This window comes from Corella eumyota, chromosome 1 (assembly GCF_963082875.1).
Source record: "Corella eumyota chromosome 1, kaCorEumy4.1, whole genome shotgun sequence".
Classification (NCBI taxonomy): domain Eukaryota; kingdom Metazoa; phylum Chordata; class Ascidiacea; order Phlebobranchia; family Corellidae; genus Corella; species Corella eumyota.
In genome coordinates this window covers 8287655-8308692 of record NC_137490.1, presented here as the reverse complement: position 1 = coordinate 8308692, position 21038 = coordinate 8287655, and the positions used below count along the sequence as shown (strand labels likewise).

The 21038-nt window shown below is 31.7% G+C and overlaps 2 protein-coding genes across 2 annotated transcripts in view; one reads left to right on the top strand and one right to left on the bottom strand.

Moving 5' to 3' along the window:
• On the bottom strand, positions 1–2443 carry LOC145763622 (uncharacterized). Its single transcript, XM_082575108.1, has 7 exons — positions 2332–2443; positions 2105–2269; positions 1609–1911; positions 1342–1457; positions 1121–1271; positions 429–537; positions 1–360 (listed from the first exon to the last, which is right to left on the bottom strand). Exons 2-7 carry the CDS (start codon positions 2133–2135, stop codon positions 276–278), a joined length of 795 nt encoding a protein of 264 aa, XP_082431234.1. The 5' UTR covers positions 2136–2269; positions 2332–2443; the 3' UTR covers positions 1–275.
• A 5482-nt stretch (positions 2444–7925) lies between these two features.
• Positions 7926–21038, top strand: part of LOC145764256 (rho GTPase-activating protein 7-like) — a 42238-nt gene continuing 29125 nt past the window's right edge. The window contains exons 1-6 of the mRNA XM_082575874.1: positions 7926–9662; positions 11323–11488; positions 11673–12160; positions 15273–15500; positions 15635–15745; positions 16167–16197. Of these exons, the coding sequence (XP_082432000.1) occupies positions 7941–9662; positions 11323–11488; positions 11673–12160; positions 15273–15500; positions 15635–15745; positions 16167–16197 (2746 nt within the window). The 5' untranslated portion in view covers positions 7926–7940. The remainder of the gene's footprint in view (positions 9663–11322; positions 11489–11672; positions 12161–15272; positions 15501–15634; positions 15746–16166; positions 16198–21038) is intronic.

The window sequence follows — 21038 nt, the reverse complement described above, 5'->3', positions numbered from 1 at the left end:
AAAAGTGTTAAAATAAAAGACAAAAATAGCCTTAACGTAATAAACCCAAATACTTTTATAAACAAAAACAATATATGCTAGATAAGGTCAACTGCGCCCGCATTGCGAATTGAACAAAAACAAATAAAAACAAAACAGATTAAATAAAAACAAGTGAACAGGAATCAAATAAAACGGAATTTAATATTATTTAACAATGGCCATGTTACATAAAACACACATTTTGTATTCATAATCGCATTTAAATTTACAGCGAATCGTCTTCTCAAAGATGGTTAGTTTCGAATTTTCTTGAACATTCTTTTACAAAACGCGTGAAATTCTTTATCACGAAAACTGTAAACCAAAGGATCCAACACGCTGCAAATTAAACAAATTAAGAAGGGCTAAAAACAATAAGTTTATTATAGTTGTGTTATTATGTATACCTGGTGGTAGTTGCAATGAAAAAACTTGTTACAGAAAATGTCGCAATGGTAAAACATGAACTCGAAGTTATTAAATGTCGCAGTAGTATGTGGAACATCATTATGGGAACTAAATTGTAAAAATAAAGTTGTGTTTACGCCTTTACAATCGTAATTTGTTGCCTCAAACTTGATTGGGCCGTTGCATGATTTTGCGTGACGCTAAAATAAAATTAGTTCTGACTTGGTAGCGGTTCGGTGAGAACGGCCTATGCAGTGAATTCATTGTAGTGTTTTCAATGTATTTGATAGTGTTTTTATGTGGTTAATATTGTTCGTTATAGTGTTTTAGCATCGAACTGTTAACTTACCTGTTTTTATAATTACAATCAGATAGATTTCGCTAAATTGGTTTTTACAGAGAGCCGTTAAGGCAGAGTACGTAGGATTTTCTAAATAAAGGAGATAGTCTCCTCGTCTTAGTAAACAGTTCAGGGTGAGGGTAATATTTAATTAGAATCTTATTTTATATTGCCAACTAAACGTTGGTCAAAATTACAAGAAGGTAAACTTTTTTTGTAACAAACAGACTTAAAACATGAAAAAGTTTACGTTACATATGCCACTTTCTAGTACTATGCAGAACAAAGCATAAAAGTTATAGTAAAAGAAATTCTTGAACGAAACTAGCTACCCGCTATATTTAGTGTTACCTGTTGCGATAACAATTGCCAGTTCCAATAACAATAAAGTTCGAAATATAGAGTTTTGTCTTTTTATTCTGGTTTGATTTTCAACATTTTCGTTGTTGAAGTTTTTCATACTTTTTCTTACCAACAAACCAGCATAAATTGTAAGCACGGTCTACAAAAATTTAAAATTTTGTTTATTTTTTGCAGTCTTAGTATAATTAAACTTTTACTAAAGCAATTACCGTTGCAAACAAGGGAATGATTGCAAACACAGTTAAGGAAGGGAAATAAACTAATTCCATATCGTACACAAAACGCGAGGCTATATAGATTAACCCAGTGTCTTTATTCGAAACTCCTTTAATGTAATTTAAATAATAATAATTGTTATGGTATATAAAAATTCAAGGTCTCAAAAAAGGCAAAACGTTATTAGCTTAAATAAATTTACAAAAAAATAAATTATAAAAGCACTTATTATCTTATTTTTCCAAACTGTTTTTACGTACCTTGTGGTATGACAAATGATAATGGTAATGCCAGAATAAGTATCCAAACAGCAACAAGTCCCTTAGTCGTGAAGCCTTTTCCGTTAATACGAAACCAATATACGTATTTAATCGAGACAACGCGGGTAACTGCAAAAAATGTAAGATGGTACATGCTTGAAGTGTAGCACACATACAGCAATACCGCTCCTAAAATAGCCTTCCACGTGTTTAAACTATTTGTAACAGACTCTTCAAATTCCCCTCGAGTTGTATTCAGGGTCGTTGCAACATTCGGAATAATAACTAAAAAGATTTCAAGCCCTGAAACATATCAAAAATTTTTAATACCTAGGTCAAACTGACTGTTTTAATTTAACTTAATTTTTGTCGATGTGTTGTTTATCTTACACGAAATTGCAATAAATCAAGGTTTTAGATAACTCAATTCAAAATGAATATGACTTTGTTGTAAACTGTTAAACAAAGCGCGATAAAAGTTTTAGTATTAACTTACCCCATAGCATATCTGTAAACGCTAACGACATTTTCAAGTAAGCAAAGTTGGTTCTTTTATTTTTTTTTAACAGTTAAAACAGAAGCTACGACAATGCTGTTTAAAACAAGTCCAACCAATCCAGTTAAAGCAAAGAAGAAGGATATTAAGCCAACTCTTCTTGTACTACAAAATATTATTTAATTTATAATAATTTGGTTATCTACCATTTAAAGAAATAAGCATACCTGCACGAACTGCATTCACTTATGATTGTATGATTGCACTCAATTATTGATCTATATTCACAAATGTAAGCAATACTACAAAGTGGTTGTAAGTATTCTCGCGACATTTTTTTATAAATACCTAACCTTGCTTTAAAAAGTTGCCTTTAAAAAAGACTGGTTGTTTTAGGCCACATTAAGTTTGCAACGCGTCGTAGCGTAGCGGAATCTTGTCAGTGTGGCGTAACGGGATCTAGTCAATTGTGTTAAAATTTTAACTTTTTTTGTTTATTACATATTTTTGTTGTTGAATTGTGGTTTATTACAATAAGGAAAATGGTTAAAGGGAGAAAGTCGCCTTGTTTAGTGTTAAAATTAAAAACCTGATATTTTCTTTATTGATTTTTGTAATTTTCTAATTAATTATTGTTTATGCATATCTTTATTTGTCTATAAGGATTTATATTGAAAATAACAAATTATTTTAAACCATATTTTATTTATCAAATAAATCTAGTTTGCAATTAAATTGGTTTATTTTTTTTAATATTTAGCAAAACAAAAATATTATTAAGAATCATAAAGTCATTGCCTTATGCTAATGTTACAATTTTCAGGTTTGCATTTTGCTAGATTTTAACAGCCATCTTTATTTGCTGCAAGCTTTATTAAAAACAGGGACCATAGCAAGAGAAATAGATACCATGCTGTAGCGCCCTTGAGTAAGGCGCGTTAAAGGTATAAACTCTTGCTGAGCCAGCATTAAATCAGCAGTTTAATTATGAGGCAATTATAATCTATAATATCCCAAACTGCCAAAGTCAACTTAAGACTGAGCCGGAGTAACTAATGTTACTCTATGTTTAGGTTGCGCATTCGACTTTCGAGAATAAAGATATATCCAAATAAATGCTCGTCGTTGATTACTGCGTAAGCACAACCAAGGCAATCAACGGCCACGCGACACAAATGGCTCCAGACAGCAAGCACGCTTTTACCAACACAAGCACTAATTTATTACATGTAAAATGTAACGCTAATTTATATTATTGTCTCGTTTAAAATACTGTTACAGAATTTTTGTTTGAATTTAAAAAAAAACTTTTCGTCACTCCCTACCCATTTGAGATAGTACACGGGCCACGCTTCGTCTTTCTATCAACAACAATGAGAAGTGAAATCAGATCGGTTGTACCAACATTTTAGTACAATCGGAACCATAGTTGAATAACGAAATCGTCAAAAACGTCACTACGATAAATTAGTTAAGTTATAACTGGCTGTACTTATAGTGGCCAGATACGTACAGTAGTAAATAAGTTTACAGTCTGAGATTTATTGAGTAATATAGCAATTAAGAGAAATTAAAAAGACTTATGGTACATCAACTTGACAATTGTCATAAATGGTTTCAAAAATTGGGTCAAACCATTGAAAGCTAAGCACAATGAATTGGAATGGTGAGGTGTAATGCTAAATACCTAGCTGTTTTTTATATATCGTCGCTAGTTTTTATATTTCAGAAGAAGTTGGTTTAATTTCCCAATTAAGAAATTTTTAAACTCTAATTTCTAAAAAAAATTTGCCTTTACTTTTTCGATACCATTTTGTCGTCTTTAGTATGCCTATAACAAGACTGAGCCGGCATTCTATTTATTCGGGCAATTCCTTTATTTACTTTTGCACAAAGAAAGCGTTTACGTTGCGAGCTAACTATTTTAGGCTTTGACCTTTTACAGTTAAGACAAGTTTACTTGAAAATTATTGAGAGCCCACCCAGTTTTTAAGGAATGTTTTGTTTATATAAAATTGGCATTATTATTTTTTGAATTTGGGTAAATAACAATAAAAGCGGGAAAAAGGGCAATTAATGACCTCTGCAGGAAAATATTTATTTTGTTCGTTAGTTATGGAAAGATTCTTTGTTTTCGTGAATGTTACATCATTATATTTCAGACGTACCAAAATAACATTGAGTTATATACTTAAGTACTTATCGCTATTTCGAATATTGATTATTTTTTTCGAAATTGTATTCAATTCGAGGTATTTAGTACCAGTGTTTAAGTTAGCAGAAGAAAATTATTGAAAATTTAATTAGCCGAATTAAATTATTGAAAATTGCTTTAATTTTTGAAACTCTTGCAATTGTATGCACAGTACACCGGTCATCAGTAGCACAATTGACATATGCAATTAACTCAAGATTATATATAGTTAGTAAAAACCAATAGTAAAAAAATTGAACATGTTGATAATCAAAACTTAACACGTGATAATAACGGAAAGGCTACTTTACATTCTTGTTGGTTTGGCCGGGCGCAAAAGTCGACGAAACGTAAATATTGTCAGGTTAACTTCAAGTGTCCAAAGTGGCCAGCGTGTCGCTAAGTGTCGATTAAACTGCCACTGAGGTCACGTGACCCAGAACTCCCACGCCGCACTGGGAACACCTATTTTAATTAGTTTTTTTATAAATATGTTTGGTTTTTTAATAAAACCGACCTTGGCTCATTTAAATAACCTTACCATCAATTACCTTCAAAATTCCGTATTGTATGTCAATAGTAAAAATATTACAAGAACAAATTTATGCTTTTTATCTTTTGGTAATTATCCGTCACTCAAAACGATTTGAATCATTAAATTTACCATAACATTTCACAAACCATATCATAAGGGCAGATTGTACTAAGCAAACATAGTAGCCTTTACAACGCCCTTGAATGGATAGATGTTTGTTTTGCATCTTTGAAAAGAAAATATTTTTATAAATAAGCGGTTAAACAGAATTGTATTTTTATAAATGTATTGTTTCGTAAGGCAATAGTAATTTTTTATCCTAAACAAAATAATGAAAAAAAGACATATTGACGTATATGCCATGGCATAATGTATAGAAATAGGGTTTTTATTTAAATATATTTCTCGCTTTGTTTTTGTTTTATTTTCAAGCAGGGTCGAATCTATAAAACAAAACCTACGCAAAAAACTGCTAAAAAACGTTGCTTTTTGATTACTATCTGTGTAATAGGTCATAAATAACTGTTATTTTTCCTTATTTCCTTATTTTACAAACCAAAAAAACTAACAAAAATAAATTTGAAGATTATTGCTTGTTTAAATGGTGGTTACAATTATAAAAAATTATCGGTCCGTTTAGAACTGCAATATAGTTTATTGACAATAATCGTGACATTTGTTCTGTCAATCCGGAGTTACGAATGCCTTAGTTAACTACACCTTCGGCACGCGCGTAACGATAATGAGGGGCACAGAGTTGCCAGCTAAACGATTTTCGAGAACATGTTTTAATCGAATGTCTATTTTAGATCACAGTTAGATTGAATTTATTAATAGTAAATCAGTTATATTATTAGTTTTACAATGTGTCAACTTTAATGAGAAAATGAACGTGGTGATTAGTTTTATTTTAAGCTTATTGAAACACTCGGATTTATTATATTGGGCCTGCTGTGTACTTGTTTCAGCGTAGGGCTTAGTATGCTATGTAGACGACGCGTATTTTTGAACGCATTCCGTTCCGCTTAGTGTAGAAGCGCGCATACCAGTTTCAAGGCGAAATCCTTGGTATTTTTGCAACTTTTCGACGTCGAATATTGCTGTGGTTGACTTAAACTAAAGATGGTAAGCACCTTTAGGCCGTTTTTGAAGATCATAATCTAGTTAGCTTATAGGCGCGCGTACAACTTGTGATATAGAATGCTACAGACATGTACTAATCTAAAACTTAGCGTAATTATTGCCAATATATTTTTTTCGATTAAAATTTTATTGTAGTGTAAAATTTTATGAGTTGACAGCTTAGTTATGGAAGTCGTTTGTTATTGGGTTATACTAATATGAGTCACGTGCGACCTTGTGCATGACCCCACGACACCTATCTGTTTGCAGAAGACATATGTCTTGACCTTATGGACCGACTTATTTTGATATAACCTTACCATATTCTAGTCTGCGCGCTAGTTAAAGCTTGTGTTTTTTTCTATAAATAAATTTAATTTAGTGTTTTTGGTATAGCGAGAAGCAGTATCAAGTGTGTTAGGTCGTTACGGGAATTATATGATATAGTATTTACTTGCAAAATGTAGAAAATGGTCGCCGATATACAAAGAAAAGTGGTAACCAGTCAAGGTTTTAGTATCAAATTTAATTGTTTTCGTTAGCTTATCTCGTATATAAATTTATTAATAAAACGTATAGAATTTTTAATTTTTCGTAGGATTACTTCATTAGATTTAGATTTGTTGCAGAAATATTATAAAAAAACTAGAACCGTAAGTAAAAAAATGCGAAAACTGTTAAAGTAACAAGAAAAATAGGTAACAATTATCGCATTTTTTAATAATAACCTATCTTTAGTTATATAGTGATTTTATAGTTCGGGTAAGGTATATATTTGAGTTATACTATTAAAACACCCTCAAAATGTTTAAAAAACTTGGCAAGGTCCGTAAAGTTAATAAGTTCACGGTAGACTTTAAATGATCTTAGTATTTGTATTTACAAAATTTTGTTTAACGAAAGTAAGGAAAGTGTTCAGAGTCGTAAATTTAACTTGCCGACAAAAAATGAGATCCTGTTCTGCGATTACAACTCGACATTTCTTTTTCGTTTGAAGTGGATCTAAATTTGATATTTTAAGCGAATTTGATTTTTATCGATATTAAGTGCACGCATTGTTCTAAAATTGAATTATAAAGATGCCATTCTTGTTTCAAGATAAAACGGGCTATATTCTTTTTCCTTTTCTTTTTTTTCTGTGGTATTTATAGTATTAAGTAGGGTGCGCTGTGTTATTTTAATTAGAACAATTTAGGCCTCTCGTTTACCTGCAAATTCTTTAACTTTTGAACTTTATGTGATGTCATAAAAACGGTTTTGCTACTGATTTGCTGCGATATAACATTAGAAAACATATTCGTAAGACCCAAAGTATGCATGACCCGGTTTTAAAGAAAAATTGCTATGATATTTATAGAATGGAGAAATGAGCGTGATTTGCTGGAATTTCTTGAGATTGCTATCGCCCGTGTTAAGGAACCTGTTAATTCTTTTTGTGCGTACACATTTGCTTGTTTTTTTATTATTAGTTATCGTCTAAAGCCATCTTAAGCCTAGCCCAGGGCATATAAACAGTAAACATCAAATTTGATCAACTTTATGTAACAAGAATGGCGTAGGACTTGTAATGTGTTAATTGAATGGGTTTCGATCACTTTTAATGGTTCAATTCAATATTTTATAAAAGTTTTAAAGAAAATTAATTCAATTTTTTATTAGTTTATTAACCTAAAAACGTTTTCTTAAACATGCACAAATTTTTATAAACGTGTCTAAGTTAATATGTAAATATTTTACATTTATGGTTGAATGCATTTCCACTTCAAAATATTTTAACAAATTTGTTATTGCAAACGCATGCCAATTTCGATAAGCTTTAGTATTCAGATATAATGGTTAAGGAAATAAATTGAACCATAGGCTTGTTTATTTATACCTAATCAATCCACACCTAGTAATATATGTATTAACTTTCATGTTCTTTCTTGCAGCCTCACGTTTTTGTAAGAGGTGATTTGTTTTAACCAATAGGCAAATGTAAAAGAATGGATTATAGCCATCAGTCGCATTTTGATATTGAACGACTCGAATCCTGTCCGGTTAACTTAGGAGGCAGAAACTCGAAAAGGCCGAAATCGTTGATAGAAATGTCGGTTAAAGATCACTGCAACTTTCTCTACCGTCATTCTGCAGATTTGTCTAACAAAAAACTGGCATTGTTCGTGCTAAAGCTCAGTAAATCTACCTTACCTTTCCGGCAACGTCATCGAAACGACGTCATTAACCGCGTGGACTGCGACCTTGTTCGTCCAGTCACGTGGGGTCCAAACGGAAGTAACTTTGCAGGTTTGGTCAGTTATCTGTCAGGGGGCTCCCCCTTTAGCTCAATGGATGAAGAATATTTTTCAAAAAATCTTACCCCGCAAAAAGAAAATATTTTAGAGGGAAAATTTCACGATGAGAATAGTTTAAACTCTGGAAATGGGTCGCTAAACAGCTCGGTTTCTAACGACATAAACGATTTTAACAATAACGAAGACGCTACATTAATTGTTAAGGATTTAATCAACGCTATGCTTGAAAAAATAGAGAAACAAGAAAAACACAAACCATCTTCACCAAAGAAACAAAATTGTTGCGCAACACCTGACAAAAAAAGTTTAATGGACAAAAGTTTAACAACAAATAGTGTTGTAGAAAGCAACAATACAGAATCTGCAATTAATGTCCATATTTTAGAATTTAACAAAATAGAAACCGTAGTAAAAGATTTAATTAATACAGTTGTAAACAATATTGAACACAACTTGGATATTTCTGCAGACCATACTAATTTTACCCAAGACAAGAACGATAATTTTGGGAACATTGGGCCTATAGTTTCCAATGGTATGGAGAATAGCAACCTCGATAAGGAACACACAAATTCTGACAAATCTGCTATCAATCTGTCATCAGAAAAATTAATCGAACCGTTGTCTGGGGACCTTCAAAGAAGTCGTGACCATTTAAAAAGCCTCGACATTGTAGGTCACCTGTGCGTTACAACACCTCAAAATGACGTCAATATAAATTTGTGCGATGATTCTCCGGTATATCATGATCGAAATTTGGAAAACGCTGGGAACAATATCTCTGATGTACCGCAAGAGATAAAGGCCTCTATCGATTTGAACGATGTTATTTCTGCCAATGATAACGTCACCTGTGAGCCGGTGGTGATGTTAGAACAGGATCACGTAGATATAGAGAATGGAATTGTGGGCTACGATTACATACCTGACGTTGCAAACCATTCTTTATCCAGCGAATATTCCTCAATGGAAGATCAAAATATAACTGTCATTGAAAACGTAAATACAAATCAAACTATTGGGTCTGTTATAGACCAACGCGCATCTGTTGATAACGTAACTGATGACGTCATTGAGGTCGTTGAATATATTTTAAAAAAGATTGTGGAACAGCATGCAATTAATGAAAATAGCTTTGATATCATTAGCAATCTTGTGAACGATCTTGTTTTACACGTTTGTTGTGAAATCGACACCGCCGCGAAACCAGATACCAGCCCTGCTCGTTTCGAGCGTGACGCAGCCATTGTGGTTACAACTCCCACTCACAACGGTGGGAATCAGAGCCCATGTGACAACAATTTACAAGTTGTCAACAATACAGCAGAGGAAATTGATACTGTGGAACCTTGTTTGGGAGATGAAAGCGAAAGCAGTATGGAAAGCCTCGAATCATCAGCACAATTTCAACAGGTAATCTAAGTTTTATGATATTAAACATAACATGAAGTATTAGGCTATGTACTAAGGTTGTTCTTACGCCATTTCTGCCTAGTTGATTGATTTAAATTTAAGTTAAACAGTATAAACTATTCCAAGTAGCTCGGGAATAATTATTTTTTAAGGTAAAGTTTATTGTAATTAGTTTGTTAGAAAATATACAAGGGATTAATGTAGATCACGTTGTTTTTCATTAAATATTTGGATCGGGTTTTATATATAAGACTTAAAGGGTATTCGATTGTACCACAAAAAAGGTTAGGTTTTAGAACATATTTTTGTTAACATAAACAAATTATTTAACATTGGTTTGTATTTAATAAATGTTACTTTAACAGTTACTTTTGTTTTATTTTAAAAGTTATATCTTTTACACTTTTTTCCCGCGCTTTCTGTAGTGTGTTGAGATTTAATTAGGCGTGTTGTTAAACAACTTTAATTATGGGCTGTTGAAATTGTACTCGCGTGTTTTGTTGTTGATATTTAACACCGTATACTACATCATTGAACGGATAACAGCCCTAGCTTAAGGTGGGTAAGCAGTATAATACAATAATCGCTGATACGTAACCTTAGACACAATGACCTGGCGATGTACAATGACCTATATAAATCTTGATAGTTGAGGAATTTCTAACGGTCGTAAGTCAGGACTGGTTATATGTCATCCCGTAGCAATGGCGTCGTTAAATGTCCTGCACAATGGAATTTTTATCATTGATTTTTGACCATAAAGTTGCGCTACCGCAGCGGGGTTGTTTATTAAATAAGTTCGAGTTTTTTTTTAATGAGCTGGGCATTCTATTTGTTTGTTTAGGCGTTTTTTAACGAGCGCCAATAAGGATTTATTGCAAAATTTAAGTGCAGCTTTAAAGTCCGCTTTAAAATATGCCACGAAAGCCCGTTAATCAGTTCAGCCATTGGTTAATTTTTTTTCAGATGACCGTTAAAGCTAAATAGCATTATATTATGTTATAGGATTTTAAGGCCAGTAAATCTATCGGATATCATACCCCATGCATATTAGTACCTATAGCGCATTGCAATGTCCCAAGAGCTTTATCTATAAATAAACCAAATTCCAACAGCACACGTAACATATTTCACCTTTATTTCAACCAAAGGGCAATTGCTTTATTAATAAATTAAAACGATATGATTTAATAGCGCAGTTTAAAAATTACAGAAATGCAAATATAATTTTTTTTTACACGTAGTATTTTGAAATTTTACCTATACTTCCCATTTTTAAAAAAATGCTGTTTTTATCGTGCATTAAACATTTTCATTTTTACCTAACTATATATAGCATTAAAATACTTATTATCTTTGGTTTGGCGTCAGTAAAAAGAGCGAGGGTCGTATTTTTAACAAATTGTACAAGTTTAAAAATATTTTCGAAATTTTCCGCCGGTCTAGCGGACCTTAACAGATTTCGTCAAAATTTGGCCTGGTCTCGCTTGATTGGCATACTTGAAAATTTAACATTTTAAAAAAATATTAAAAATTCTTTAATTCTAATTTTGGCCACATACCTGTTGAAAATTAGGTCAAACATTTTTTTCAAGATTTTATTCAATTTTTACAAACACGTTTAACCAAATGTACATAATACATTTTATTTTAATTTTAGAGACCATCGACTTTAGAAATCGGAAAGTGGAAATCGGATTTGAAAATTTTTTCTTATCTAAAAGCAATTTCAACTGAAGATTTAACACCAGTAGCTCATTATTCGTCATTGGGAGATATTTTTTCTGAAGAAAGTGAACTGGCTTTAGAAGAAGCTCTTGTTGAAAGTAAGTTTATGTTGCATTTCTTGTGTAAAATTGTTTCGTTTTTATAGAGGTGTTATATCTTTTTTGTAGGTACACTTTCACTAAAGAAATATAATAAAACATAATGTCTTTAATTGGGCAATTTTGATTGTAACGTTGAACAATTTTTGTTACCATATGATATATATTTTTAAAAAACTTTTAGGTTCAGGTTCAGAAAATGACTTTTCGGCAACTCTAACAAACAATCATTCAGACACTCAAGAAATCAACGATACTTCCTTTGAAAGTAAAACGCTCTCTCTACCTCCAAATTTTGTACCTGATTTCTCGCAATATCAGCATAAGTGTTCCGTTTACAGCAACCATAACACGCAAAGTCCGTTTACTATTGGAGGCGGGACTATTCATGCTTTCTTAAAGGCCACAGAAGAAGGCTCAAAACGAGATTCGGCGTTATCGAGGGAAAGCGCGGCTTCTAGCGGCACCGTGGTTGCAAGCGACGACGAAATGGATTTACTGGAAACTTCAAACCATCGAAACACGATCGTTTCTTCCCACGGTTTGTTGACCCCGGAAACTAACGGTTTGTTGACCCCGGAGATTTCCGGTATGATGGGAGATAAAGTGTTTGTGCAAAAAAGAAGGTCGAAATCGTTAGATCGAAATCAACTGTTTGCTGTTAATATAACGGTAAGTGTGCGGCCCTTTTTTGTAATTGAAGGCCTTAAATTATTTTTATTTTTTTCGTGAAAATATTTTAAGTTTTTTTTTATGTTTTTATGTTAATTTGTGCTTTTAAATTTATTTTTTTACGGTTTTTAAATGCAATGGCGTTTTAATTCCAATAAATAAAATAAGAGTGTTTGTGCGATAAAAAAGCGATCTTTGTTTTTCAATTTTAATTGAAATGTGATAAGAAAACACAATCTGGCATCTGTGAAAGCAATAAATATTTTATAAGTGGAGATATCTTCCCAGGTACTGTACTAACACATACGAAAATGTTCAGGTTTTAAATTTAGGTTTCTAAATTACAATAATAGAAATCGAAAATAATATAAATTTGATTTGGTAAAATAATTGTTTTTTTGTAATAAACGCTTTAAATAGGAATTTAAATGGTTGGTTTTATATTGCAGCATTCTAATTTTGTAAACGCTATTTTAACTAAGCATGGTTTATTATTTTCTATGAAATAAAGAGGAGTTACTATAAAAAATTCAAAAACAACATTTTCTCGTTTATATTCATAACATTTTACTCTTTTCAGCAGAGAAAGTTTCGTGGTTTTGGTTGTGTTATTAAACTTGAGTTTTTAGCTTATGGAATAAGAAAATAGTTTTACGGCATTTGTAATAAAAAAAAAAAATGTATAATTTTTATCTTAACTGCAGATGTCAACTATTGCTGTTGCTTAGCTGTAAAGCTGCAAGTGGTTAATTAAAGTTTTTTAGTTAAATTAGACTCTTCTGCTTGTGTTACTCAATGTATTGTTGTTTATTATTACGGAAAGGAAGATAACCTTAGTTAGGTTCACATGGCAGATAATTAGAATTTCGATTTATAGGGTACTTTAATACAGGAAGAAAAAACCTATTAGCAATCTATCTCACGTCAAATTGATTTAATTTGTTAGACTTTTCAAACTAACGTTTACTCGCGAAAACCAAATTATTTACATTTCTTTTTTAATAATAAAACTCTGGGTTGTTTTAGATTGCATCAGTACCATAAGGCTAGATGTTAATATTCGAAAATATTACGATTTTTCGTTATTTAGTGCAGTATTTAATAAGGTATTATTTGAAAATATTCTTGACATGCATTTTAGTTGGTTAAAAGGCAAAATTAGTTTAATTAAACTTTTTAATATTTGTTATAGTTAGTATTATAAGTTTCAGGTCTAGTTAGATTTAAACGTTTAATCTTAAATTTTTGTTTTGTGCTATGCAAAATTTTCATAGTTGGAAATAACGTCCAATTTAAAAGTCGTTTGTTATAATACAAATATAAAACTACTGTTTTTGCTTAAAATTACCCCGACTTGTACAGATTTAACTTAACAATTTTGCCAGTTTCTAGTTATTTAAAGAATAATTCTGGCTTTAAACAATTAGATTTTACCAATAAACAAGGTTGAGTGTTACACATAGTAAATATTGATTATTCGTTTGTAGCTCTCGTCATATCTTATACGCTCACTTTATGGTTCTTCATGTATTTGATTTAAGCTATTAGAAGTGAACGTTATAATATCACAGTAAAACCTGGTATTGATTTTTGTCGTTAGTATTAAAGAGTAGATATACCGTTGTGGTATAAAATAGAATTATAATAGCAATATGTCACTTTAAATAAGAGAAAGTGTTTGGCTCTTAAATTATATGCTAACCGATTTAGTAAAAATAATGCACTTTTGTATAAAATAGTACTTGAAGATGCCAATTTAGTATAATCATAGCATTAAACATAAACTTCGTTTATTAAATTATTGGATAAGATATAAACAAAACCAATACTTTAAATACTAGACATCGTACCCGCATTTTTAATGCAGTCATTTTGCATGGCCGCAAATGTAAACAAGGTTCAATTATGTCAAAAATTATTTTTATGCAGTTACTATTTGCTGTGTTACATCATTCTCACATAAACAATTGGTTCGACAAGTAGAAGTTAATAATTAAGTTACTTGGAATGTAACAAGCGTGTAGTTAGCGCTAGTTATTGTTAGTTTAGTGGTTAAGAGTGTTGGGCAACTTCTTGATCTTTGACATTATGTTATGTTTAAGAAGTCTGGCAAAAAAACTGAAATACAGTTTTTTATTAACGGGTACACCCTTAAACTAATAACTTCGCAGAGGGGAATTTTCAAATTACAAAACATTTGTTTGGCAGAAGTAACAAGTTGAAATTTGACTAAACCAACTTAAGTTTAAAAGTGATATATTGTCAAGTAAATGCATGTAATAATATATACAAATACATGTATTTTGAAAGCGAAATTTTGCAGAGCAGTATACTTAAAGTTGCTTATGTTAAAAGGAGAACAAGTGGGCCTTATACATTTTAGTTTATTGACAGCTTATTACAAATTTCGCCTTAAAGCCACAGTGTAAATTGCTTTGCGTATTAAACTTTAAATATTTAAAACTATGCGAAAAACATTTAAGTTGTGGGTTGGATTTTCCAGTTTATATAAATCTGGATTTTTAATACTTATGTCAGGTTATTTAATAAATGTTCTTTATAGCTTTATGACAAAGTAATGGTTTTATTTGTTTAGTTTGAATGGTTCATTGTATGACAAAGGTATTTTTCTGTCAATGTTAGAAAAAAAATTTTTAATCAAAAAAAGGTTTAGTTAATATAATCTTTAATTTTAAAAAAATGTACTAAAAATTTTATTTTTTGTAGATTATTTTTTTTAAAAACAATATTTAAAATTTCCTATGTCCTAATAATTTCTGCGGAACGCTTTGTCTTAATTGGTAGGTATATTAAATATCCAACGCAGTCACTACGACATATTGTTTACAAATATATTCAAACATTTTTTTTTAAGTCTTAGTTGTTTTTCGTAGCTGGTATGTGTTTTTCGTAGCCGGTAACTTGTCATGGTATCGGACTTTGAGTCGGTGGGTTTTGGGTTTGAGCCAAACCAATGCCACACTACCCGCCCTAAAGCCCGGTGTTTACTAATAACTCAAACACGTAAAAATATTACACCCCTCCTAATAAAAAAAATCAAACACTTTTAGTTGATTCGGAAAAAAAACTTTATTTTTTGTAATATTTTTAGCCCCAACCAGCTAAGGCAACATCTTCAGCCGCTCTTTACCACAGGAAGCACACAAGGTCTGATGACGTTATGCTTAAGGCGCCGACCATTACGATCACCCCTGATCCAAACGGTATCTCGTTTTACAATGGTGACGTCACCAACCATCGGCAGAACGGTGTGACGTCATCGAAGCACAGCAGAGCCTCGTCGTTCGCATCGCTGTCAAGCAAACATTCTTCTCATTTGGTAAAATTTTTCTAACAATTTTAAAATTATTTTAAAATACCGGATGTCTTAAAATCTCTGGTTTACATCTTATGTTATTTTATTTATGTGGTCATTACGTTTTAATTAATTAGGTTTATTTTATTTGTTTTTAGCCTGATGATTACGAGGTCTCAGCATGGAGTTCTCCAAGTAGTTCGTTGTCATCTTCACCAACTAATTCTCCATTACTTTTTCATCCTGATGGAACTCGGATTATACACAGGGTAAAACTATTCATTTTGTTTTAGATTATTGCCAAAATAACTTAAAAATATTTACTTTTTGTTGCTTTTATAAAACATTAAAAATTTTACAAATTGTGCGTATAACTATAGCTATTCAGTTTAAAAATATTTAAAAATGCATTTTTTTAAACTTAAATAAAAAAGTATAACATATGTTTTAGTTTTTTTTATATTTTTGACTTTCATACTTTTTAAAATAATCCGGGTGTAGTTTATTATAAAGGCAAATTACAGAAATGTAGAGCTTTATATATATATTAGTACCTGTGCCTGTGTGTACATAAGGTTAGAGTAAAATTAAACAGCTGGCATACGCTACGCTGTTGTTCTCGTTTGCTTTTATTAATTTATTTATATACATTACTTATTTTTTAAGTTTAATCAAGATTTTATTTTTTAGGCTTTGAGAGATAGAGAAACAAAAATCGCAGGTAACTGTTTATGTTATAACAAAGTAAATCTAATAAACGTTAATGCTTCAATACTAATGATTGATGTGTTACATTAGACACTAAAGATCAATATTGTTGTTTGTTTTGTCAATATTTTTTGTTTAATAAGGCATTGAAAGACACGATTGTATTGCGGCATAAACTTTGTGATCACAAACGGTGTATTTAGCGACACCTAGAGTAATGTGTTTAGATAAATTCTTATCCGTTAGGGAAAGACTATTCACATAGGCTACTTTATATTTAATTATTGCGGGTTGTTCGATAGTGTGGTAAACCGGTTATGGCGTCGGACTACGAGCCGAATGGTTTCGTGTTTGTGCCGCATCAACGCCAAACTATTCGCCCTTGAACGCGGCGTTCACGGATAGCTCAGACACGTTCGAAACCGCACACCCTTACCCGATAAAAATATTAAAAACTTATCCTTTATGGGATATAAAAAAAAAATTACGGGATTCTAGTAGTGTGAAATAATAGTGATGCTATCGAATTACGAGCCGAAGGGTATCAAGTTCGAGTCGCACCATATTTCACAAATTTTTCTCATTGACCGACCGTTTTTTTAATTGCCTAAGCCATGCGTTTCCAGTTTCAACCAAAAAAAATTAGAATAATATACTAATATCTAATGGCATATTTTAAAACCTAACTAATTCTACAACCTTTTTAACTAAACTATAGCTCACACTTTATAAAAAAAATTTTTTTATTTGGAAAATTTTTGAATAAAACTTTATGTGGAATATTTTTGAAAACATTTATTTATACATTAAATTACTCTAGGAAAATAACCCTGTTGCAATAACGTAGAAAACTGAAACCAATGTGACAAAATTCCTAATAGGGTTTATGTTTTTCATGATCATCTATTACCATGAGATAGTTTTAAAATGTTTCTTTACTTTTATTGCACCATTCCATAATTAAATACATGTAGTAATCTAGAACGTTATATTAAGAGGTCAAAAATGGAGTAATGGCTTCAAACTGCATCTGTCGCATTTGTTTTGATGCATTTCCTGTTTTAAAATTTGAATTGCGAAATCAACAATAAATGGCATGCGCGCCTTTTCTCTGGCGTGACGTCATTTTGTTGTGGTTGTTGTTAATATTAAAGGATGTAGGACTGATGATTTATTGTTACGGATACACAATACGCAAACTAATATTTAGCTCTTCATATCTTAAACCTTTATATTTTATGCCTTATAATGTCCCAGTTTGTATATACGATAATCTAATTTACATTTTAGTTAAATGTAACTATTCAATAGATAAACACGCGGGAAAAAATTGTGATTATTTGTCTTAGGCCAATACTGTTGTCAGGTGTGTTGTAAGGTATTAGGGATTTAGGAACTTTGGTCAGTATGAAAATATCTCATGATCAAAACTATTACGTAAGAGTTTTGTTTATTTTTGGAATTTTGCACACTTTCTAGTATTACAACACTATACCACGTGACAATTTAAGATAATTTACATCTTTAGTTTAGTCATATCAAGTGTTAAAAAATCGTGCCTGTTGTGTTTCAATCATTTTTTAAAATATATTTTAAATTCAATATTGATTTTAACCAAAACAAATTGTGAGTTTCTTAATTAGACCCCAGCCGTAAGATAATTATACAAAAAGGTAATGAATAATTTGTATGATAAATGTCATCACATAGACCATTATTGTCTTCATGAGATCGATAGAGGCCTGCAAGCAACACGCGTTTTATTGTATTTCAATAATTTCCGTTAAGGTAAAATCTATAGGAAGTCGGCTAGCTACAGCAGCCATATGGTACGAGGCTATAACATACTGACATACAGTTTTTAGAGTATATAGAAACTATGTGTTTACTTTTATAAACACAGAATACTGCTATAGTGAAAAAGTTGTTTTTACAATAGAATCTTAGATATAAAAAGTATGTTTGATGTTTAGGTTAGCAATTAAGGACTTTTATTTCGTGTACTTTCACTAAGTTGATAAATCCAATTGAGTCACATTGTCTTTTATTACGAAATAACAAAAAATAATGTCATTGAGAAAGTTAGTAGATCTTTAAAATGTGCAAGCAGACGCGTTATTCTTTTGAACTGTTAGCTTAAGCGTCGTGTCATGAATATTGCCATATGAATAATACATATAGTAAAATCCCGATGCATTGCAGCTAGCAAAATGTTGTGAGGCGAACATTTTTGTAGCATGTGGTTAGTAACTGTATTCAGTTTACGTTTTATAAATTATAAAGTGCTTCCTGTGTGTTCTGTATTCAAGTAAAATAAAACCAGGTAACAGGATTTTCTGTTTAACTGTTTATGACCAGCTAAAAATTATGAATGAATTAGTGTTAATGTTGTCAGCCTAAAAAAAACTTTAGAACGTGAGAGGTTAACTTAGTTATGTTAAAAATGTTAAATTACCAATTGTTGGCGAGCGTTTGAATAAACTGCATGTTGTTAGCTAGCTATTCAGTAAGCGGCGCGATAGAATTTTGTGGTTAACTGAAGATTGGTTGAGTGGCAGCATCCTGTTTTGCTCTGAATACGTTTTTACATCCTTTGTAATAATGTAATAGTGGCCAAGCGTGGTTCAAAGTCGCGATATATTTAGACAGCATATCGAATTATGGTGATGCGTATTCGGCAAAAAACGTGATTAGGAAATTAGCTTGCTTTAAGGCCTTGGCTTTAGGTCACACAAGTGTTATAGTACTAGAGGAATTTTGGGTTAAAAAACAAGCGTTCCCATGGCTAAGTTATAGCACAGCAAACAAGATATTATCTTCTATGTAAATACCAATAACCTTAGACTGGTAGCAAGCAAACAGTTCTTTTTAATAAGCAAGTACAATATAGCTTTCATCTAGCCTAAATATCACATAATAAGTAAATAGAGGAAGTGGCGGAATGTCTTTTTATTATGATCTATGGGCTACTAAACTTCTAATAAAAATTGCAAAATAAATATGTAGGTAGATCAGAAAAACCAGCTTTAAATGTTTTATTTTATTTTTATGTCAAAATAACCTAACAAAGTTGTTTCATAGAATTTTGTGTTGTAAAAATTGACGATTTATTTTAAAGCAGTTCGTATGGCAATGAAATTAGCGTAAACGCTAGATGGTGTAAGCACAGTGTTGAAACAAAAACACAAAGCGAATATTACATTACAATTCAAAATGCCTGGCGCCACTGTGAAGAAAAGTATAAGCTTTTCGCCAGGAAGCCAGCAGTTGAATAAAAGACAAAGGCCGCGAAGAGCGGAATCCTTTAAACTTCCGCGAAAACCTAGCGACTATGACAAACTAGCTTTGTTTAAAGCGGAACTTTTTATATCCAACTCAGCTGGTGACGTCACTGGCAAAGGCCACGTGATAAAACGGCCAGAGCGGGTTTTTCAAGCGATTGAAAAGCGGCCGTTGTCATGTGATCTATCGTCGCTCCGCAATTGGTCGGATTTGGACCTTACCCGAGTCAAAATAGGAGATCAGTTCTACCAAGAAAAAAATAACAATATTCCGCGAAAGATTGTGTCTGTGAGCGACGTTCCTCCTATGAAGAGGAAGAGCAAAAGTTTGCGGAAGAGGAGAAGAATGGTGCAGAGTGCTGTCGGGTTAGGGGATTTCCCTGTGCGATCCAACGTGATGTCGTGGGGCGAAACTGTCAAAGATTCGTGGGAAGTTTTCTTTAAAAGAATAAAGGAAAAAAATTCCGATCTTCGTAAGTCGATAAAAATTATTTTTTGTGACGTCATTAGCAAATGTTAGTAAAACAACGGTCATAATTGGGTAGTAAGCTTGAGTGCTGTTGATCTACGGGCTACGTGAACAAAAGCACGTGGACTAATCACCGCACAATTTCAATTATTTAACTAACGTCAAGACTTTTTATTTTTTGCGGTGTTTGTTGTTTGTTAATCTATATCCTTTTTAAGTGGTTCTCTTTTAAAAGTTCCGTTCCGATTTTTAGCTCTGGTTAAACTTTGAATTCCATTATATATCCAAACTCAACTAAAAGTTTACAATTTGTTTTTGTTAATTAAAAATATGAACAATAGGTTGCGGTTTACATAAAGATCATACACGTAATTGTAAGGGTTGGATTATGTCTTTGACAATGTATTTTAAGTGGAAATTCCTCGTTTAACGTTTATAAAAATAACTTAAGATTTACGCAACTCTAAAGACAAATGCGTATTACGAGCTGTGGTTTAGCAAATGCGTCAATGAAATAAAAGGAATTTAAGATGTTTAGGTAATAATATAATCTGTCAGAAATATTTTAATCCTGATAAATTGAAACTTTTGGTATAAAGGTTAATTTCGCAATATTTAATATGTCAGGTTTTGACCAATTGACGTCGCCAGTTAAACGTTTGTTTAGTAAATTCACCAAGAATAATCCCATAGCTAATTCTCAATTAAAAACCTAAGACGATAAAATTTTTGAACACGTTAATTCTGACGTTGAATTATTTTTACGGCTACTTTTAAACGCCACGAAAATTATTTGCGATTTTGAGTACGTGCAATCTCAGTCACTTTGTTGTTTTGTGTTTGTGGTAAAAAATTGTTTTCTCAAAAATTTTGTTAGAAAACAATTTAATCCGTCAAAATTCGCGCGGTATGTCCAATGGTATAACCTCGCAAATGACTTGAGATGGACAAAAATTAAAAGACCGTGCTGTTTGTTTGTTAAAGACACCTGCCCCATTTTTTTTTATTTCGTCAAACCTTCTGACGTAATTTATTCTATTACGAGTAAAAACAATAGATAAAAATAAAATATTTTGATTGAGTTGACGAGTTTTTGTGTTGGTG